The following is a 6,824-nucleotide window of genomic DNA, read 5'->3' on the forward strand; positions in this document are numbered from 1 at the left end:
ACTTTCTAGAAACATGCTGGAGTAGAAGGAAGAAGGGTCATTCTTATAATTAGGGCTATGATTAGATTACAGAAACTGTAATTTTTTGAAAAACTCTGAATTAATGGTGTTTTCACTCATGGTTAGTTCCCAGTTTCACCCACACCTCCTGTCTCCCCCCAGGGCCAGAAGTCAGGATTTAATTCGCTCACCAAGGTTTTCCGCCAACCAGCTTCATCTTGTAACAATTTTGTCAGTTAGCGCTGACATGCAGGTTGTTTCCAGGTTGGCGAGTGGGGGCCACAGATGCAGCCACAGATGAGCCCAGATGCTTGCAGTTTTTCAATTTTTGGTCTGTTTTTCTCTGCACAGAAGTCAGCACATGTTAGCCCACTGGGGTTTCCCAACCATCACCAAACAGTGCAGGTGCTGGAAGCTTCTCTTCCCTGGAAATCTCATGAGACCATTTATTTTTAGTTTTTCATTATTCTTAGGGTCACTTTCTTGATATGTTCTGTTTTTCAACTTCTGTCTTTTGTCCCTTCATTCCTGACTATTATTTAGGAGGTCTCCCACAGTTTCATGGACCATAGGAACAGAACTTTAGCAAGAAGCCGGGTGGGGCCATGGCTTTTTACATTCTAAGTAAGGCGTAGACATTTTACAACATTCCACAACATCCCAGCGGGAAATTAACTTCTGCTCCTTTCAGATGTTTTAAAATCTATTTTTGAAGCCTTGTTGGGGCTTTTAGAGTTTGTATGGTCTTGACTGTTGATAACATCTGTGGCTTATAAAGGCCCTGAAAATATTTTCAGGGTTATGCAGACCTTTTGAGAGAAGGAGTTTGTGGGAAAACTTTTTCTTTCTACACTCAGTTACAGATGAAGCCTTTGAAACTTGACCAATAGGATCAGAATTCTGTCTTATGTGACTTCCCTGAAAGCCTGCACATGCCTAAGTTTCTTTCCTGGAGAAGAAACCGAATACATCAAGTTTTTTTTTTTTTTTTTTTAGACAAAGTTGCTGGAGGCAGGAAGTAATTACACACAGATTAATTTTTTTTTTCATTTTTAGGTTATATTTTTGCTTTCGTTTTCCAGGTGAATTTTTAGCAGATTCAATTGTCATCCTCAGGGGGAAAAATTTTTTTTTTTCTATTTATATGTAATTTTTAAGCTGGAGGGAATGGACATTAAGAGATGTGAAATATTTGCACTGAGGAGGTGGGGGCATTTTTCTAAAAGCCTGATGCTTTGCAGACTGCAGCTCTAACCTGTTCCAGCTTGTTCTGGAGCGTCCGGCATTACGGGGAGCATGTTTATGGGGGAGAGCTATGCTGAGAGGAGCAAAGGGCAGAAGCGCCGCGTTGGAAGGGCTTTTGGGGCTATCGCCGCTCTTTGAAAGGTTGTGTGGCTCCCTCTAGCGGCCACTGTTATCGTCTGCAGCCCCAGATGGTAATGGGTAAGGCTTCTGCCTTTGCCCTGGGCGGCGGTTCTCAGTTTCTCATCGTTGTGGGTCCAAATTAGTGCGCTCATTAATAACGATAAAAAAGTATCGCACCTTCATTGCCTAGGAATAAAATTCAAGTGAAAGTTTGATACCTATTGGCATACTTTCATCCATAACACTGGAGAAGGAAATGGCAACCCACTGCAGTGTTCTTGCCTAGAGAATCCATGGCCAGAGGAGCCTGGAGGGCTACAGTCCAAGGGGTCGCACAGAGTCAGACACGACTGAAGCGACTTAGCACATCTCACGCATCCATAACACATGGAAAACAAAGGTTCACATGCCAGGAAAGGGAGAAAATGTATAATGAATGATCTACTTCATTCCCTCCTTCAGCTGATCACTGTTCCCGGAGCATTTCTCAGCATTTCTCACTGTCCGGGAGGTCAGGATACAGTAGTGGACAAGGCTGGTTTTTGTAAAGGAAGGTACATAGGCAACTAGTACTGTGTTGTATAAAATCGTTACATGTCAAAGAGAGCTAACGAGGGCTGGTGTTTATAAATGCTTATAATTAAATTTTCCCAAACCAAACTTTGGTCGTTTATGATGTCTGGAAACGAAGCTTTACATATTCATTTATATAGGTAAAATGTGGTACATGTGTTCTTTATTTGAAAAATGCGATTTGTCTTTTCAGCTCAACTAGAAAACTGCCCATTCTTTCCCTAAGTTATCTGAATCCCCCACCATGCCTTCACATATGGATTTTAAGGTGTGGGGAGGTTACGCATTCGAATAAGAAGGTCACCCACTTCCAAGTTGGTGCTGGTTTGGTAGGACGCAGAGGGAGGCTGAATTACTGTGTGTGTGAGTCTGGTCTCTCTCGTGAGTAGGAATTCCAGTGGGCAAAGGGGAGGGGTGAGGAATAGAATGGGAAATCTGACTCCAAATAATGCCTGAAAAGCTGGGAGAATAGATCTAAATGCAGGCTCAGAAATACTTGAGTAGAGGTGCTCTCCCAACAACCTGGCAGGTTTTCCTGTCCTAGGAGGGCATGTAGCAAATGTCAGGGTGAAGATCAAGAAGGATGGAACTGGGTTGTGGGGAGACACGCTTTTCAGGATCGTAAAGGGTCCCCCTTCTATTAGTAATCGTTTGTCTGTCTGCTCCCTTGCGAGTCACTCCATTTGCTCACCTCACTCTCTTGCTTGGGGAGGGCAGCTCACTCAGGATATTCCGAGGAGGCCGTGGCTACTCGTGGGCAGACTTCTCAGGATGATGGACCCAGGCTCTCCCGTAACGGAGAAGACCACAAGGTACGGTGACAAATGTGTGTCATTCTAGGGCTGGTCCTGGGGCCGAGCTCGCACAGCCTCCTGAACACCTCTGCCCTGGGCTCCTCTGCAGCAGCGGGCCCCTGATTTATGCTCAGAATCTCTGAGCTGCGGTGGATGGAAACACCGTTGTAATCACAGTTTTCGTGGCCCTCTTCTCTACGCTTGACAAGCTCCAACGAAGCCAAGACTAAACAGAGAACACATGGGAATCAGCCGTAATTTTACATTGTTAAGGAAATATGGAAAAATCTGAATTTCAAATTCTGCGATGGACCAGTGTGTTTCAGGCAGAACGGATGTGTGGACAAATGTGTTTTTCTTTCCTCCCCTGCTCCTCCAGCCCACATGCTCCTGCTCCGTCACTTCAGTTGTGTCCGACTCTCTGCGACCCCATGGACTGCAGCCCGCCAGGCTCCTCTGTCCATGGGATTCTTTAGACAAGAGTACTGGAGTGGGTTGCCCTGCCCTCCTCCAGGGGATCTTCCCAACCCAGGGATCAAACCTTCATCTCCTGTGTCTCCTACATTGCAGATGGATTCTTTACTGCTGAGTCCAGATGCTAGAAAATGGAATAGGACATGAGGTTATGAGATGGTCCAGAGTGATGGCAGATAGAACCGTGGGCAAGGTTGGGCTACTGGGTATTTCTCGGTGGCCTGCTGCCACTCAGTATTTTGTAAGATTTTGGAGAGAGATGATTCCATGAGCATTTTCCTGAGGCCATGCAGACACTTGTCCTCATAAGGTGGTTGCGCTGACATCCATTCGTTGGCATAGAAGAGCCTCTGCTCTTGAATCCCTGGAGAAGTGATAACAATGTTAAACTCCCAAACTGACAATTGCGCATTGTGGGGAGTGCTGCTTGTCTTGGAAAGTAGGTGGTTCTGGGATAGAAGACTCAACATCAAAGGCAGAAAATCTCCCAGAGACTGCTGGATTGTCTTGGAAAAGCTGCCTGGTGTCTGACATCAATTCTCGTCCTCTGGCAGAGAAGGGCCTTCATGTTCCTTGAGTCGCAGTGGAGAGATGGGCTGGCTTAGGACCCTCTCAGGCTACGAGCCGAGTGTGGGCTGTGCCTCTTCGCTGATCTCTGCCTCTTCTCTTCAACCTTGAAGGCCGTTAGAGGAAGCAGGATACGTTCAGGGTGTCCTGGGCGTGCCCATGGGCGTGCGTGTCTGGGGACATCTGCATTTCCCAAGTTTTGAAGTAGAGTTTCCTTAGCCTCGTTCTTTGCTTGATCTCCCCTGGCCAAGACTTCCCGCCCCACCAGTAAATGCATTCCCATCAGTAAATCTGCACACGGGGCATCTTACATACAAAACATAAGACGGCCCGCCCTGTGGCTGGCCTGGTGTTTGAACCTGGCTTGCCTGCTCTGAGCTCGCAGTGCGGGGCGCGGTCAGGCCAGGACCCCAACAGGCTTTTCAGCGTTAACTGAGGCGCTCTGTTGCTTCTCCTCTGGTTTTAGGAGAGGATCAGCGGAGACCAGGAGCAGACCGATGGAGACCTCGCAGTGACGGCAGCAGCGGGGTGGCTTGCGCGAGCCTGCCGGGCGGGGCAGGAGGGGCCCACAGCGGCGGGTGCCGGGCTGCCCGTGGGCGGGGGTGGGGGTGGGGGTGGCGGCATGCGGCCCCGCCCCTGACCCCCGCAGGCCGAGCTGACCCCGGGGAGGCCGGCCCCGCCCCTGACCCCCGCAGGCCGAGCTGACCCCGGGGAGGCCAGTCCCGCCCCTGACCCCCGCAGGCCGAGCTGACCCCGGGGAGGCCGGCCCCGCCCCTGACCCCCGCAGGCCGAGCTGACCCCGGGGAGGCCGGCCCCGCCCCTGACCCCCGCAGGCCGAGCTGACCCCGGGGAGGCCAGTCCCGCCCCTGACCCCCGCAGGCCGAGCTGACCCCGGGGAGGCCGGCCCCGCCCCTGACCCCCGCAGGCCGAGCTGACCCCGGGGAGGCCAGTCCCGCCCCTGACCCCCGCAGGCCGAGCTGACCCCGGGGAGGCCGGCCCCGCCCCTGACCCCCGCAGGCCGAGCTGACCCCGGGGAGGCCGGCCCCGCCCCTGACCCCCGCAGGCCGAGCTGACCCCGGGGAGGCCAGTCCCGCCCCTGACCCCCGCAGGCCGAGCTGACCCCGGGGAGGCCGGCCCCGCCCTCGGGGTTGGAGCGCTGCCCTCCCTCCAGGCTTCTGTCGCAGGGCACTGCCCCGTGTCCCTGCTGTGCTGTCCTTTGAGGAACAAACGACCACACGGACCCCCTACCCCAGGCTTGATGTGTGGGCCCAGGTGATGCCATGTCTGAGAAGCGCTGCAGTGAAGCCCGAAGCCCTGTTGGGGGCAAGTGATTATATTCCCGCTAGAGCTTCAGAAGCCGGTTCGTTAAGCCTAACGGGGTTTCTCTAGCTCAGGATGAGTTGGTAAAGACGGCCCCGGGCCCACGTGACTGGACCCTCTTGCCTTAGCACCAGGAAGCACTGCAGAAATCCCCCGGGGGTTCGCCCACCACAGCCCTGCTGTAACGGCGAGACCCCGGACACGAGAGAGCTTTCCGAGCAGTCGCTTTTCTTTCCAGAGAAGCTTCAGCTCCGCCGGCCGCTCTCCGAGATCAGGGCCAGGACGCCTGGTGCACCCAGGCCTCCAACCCCCGTTTGGCCTGTGCAGGAGGCGCTCAGGGCGAGCTCCAGGCAGCCTGCTTATGCTTTGCAGGGGAAGTTCCTGGGAGTCTTTGGGCCAGTGACCCTTCTGGAGTGACGATGCCTGCAGTGGTCAGGCTTGGGCTAAGGAAGGTGACTGTTAAGGTGCCGGCCTGGCCTGCTTGGGACAGCGGGCTCCCTTCTTTGCATACCTGCCCAACCCTGCTCGGGGCAGTTCCCAGGCGCCCTTGGGGTTCCCGCACCTGTACCCCAGGGAGGACAGGTGAGCTTGCCCTGGCCGTGCTGCTGGCGGTTCACAGGGTGTGTGCAGTCCAGCAGCCCCAGGAGGCCCCAGAGCCCGTCTCCTGAGTGTGGGATGGACTTTCCACGCATTGGCCTGGCCTCACCCGGGGTCAATAGGATTCTTTCCAGGGCAGGCCTGTCAGCCGTCTTGGGTGGGGTGGGTGAGCTGAGTGCTGCCCTGACTTCTGGGGGCATGTCCATCTGATCTTATCACTGGTGACCCCCACCCCCTTTGGCTTAAGGCTGTCTTTGCAGCGCCCGGGGTCGTCACAGAAGCCCGCCGGCCTGCGTCACCTCTGCACTTGCCTGCCCCGCTTTCTGTCTCCAGGGCCTCCCATCTTCAGATGTACAAGGGTCTTATTTAGGGTCTGCTGAGGGTCTATGCCTCCCCTCTGTCACCACTCCCTCCTGCATACAGATGCACACACGCACGCACGCACATCCGTCAGGCTCCCTCCTGCACACACACACACGCACGCACGCACATCAGTCAGGCTCCCTCCTGCACACACATACACACACACACACACGCACGCACATCAGTCAGGCTCCTTACTGCACACACACACACACACACACACACACACACGCACGCACATCAGTCAGGCTCCCTCCTGCACACACATACACACACACGCACGCACATCAGTCAGGCTCCCTCCTGCACACACACACACACACACACATGCACACATGCACGCACGCACATCAGTCAGGCTCCTTCCTGCACACACACACACACACGCACACATGCACACACACACGCATGCACATCAGTCAGGCTCCCTCCTGCACACACACACACACACATGCTCACACGCATGCACGCACATCAGTCAGGCTCCCTCCTGCACACACACACACACACACACGCACACATGCACGCATGCACATCAGTCAGGCTCCTTCCTGCACACACACACACACGCACACATGCACACACACACGCACGCACATCAGTCAGGCTCCCTCCTGCACACACACACACACACATGCACACACGCACGCATGCACATCAGTCAGGCTCCCTCCTGCACACACACACACACACATGCACGCATGCACATCAGTCAGGCTCCTTCCTGTACACACACACACACACACACACACACATGCACACACGCATGCA

At 54.0% G+C, this 6,824-nt stretch overlaps 1 protein-coding gene across 1 annotated transcript in view; it reads left to right on the forward strand.

Moving 5' to 3' along the window:
* LOC128066970 (protein FAM169B-like) overlaps positions 1–4,413 on the forward strand; it is an 88,456-nt gene extending 84,043 nt beyond the window's left edge. Inside the window, exons 8-9 of the mRNA XM_052660100.1 lie at positions 2,656–2,750; positions 4,240–4,413. Coding sequence (XP_052516060.1) covers positions 2,656–2,750; positions 4,240–4,413 — 269 coding nt within the window. The remainder of the gene's footprint in view (positions 1–2,655; positions 2,751–4,239) is intronic.
* The last annotated feature ends 2,411 nt before the right edge of the window (positions 4,414–6,824 follow it).

This window comes from Budorcas taxicolor, chromosome 21, assembly GCF_023091745.1.
Source record: "Budorcas taxicolor isolate Tak-1 chromosome 21, Takin1.1, whole genome shotgun sequence".
Lineage (NCBI taxonomy): Eukaryota > Metazoa > Chordata > Mammalia > Artiodactyla > Bovidae > Budorcas > Budorcas taxicolor.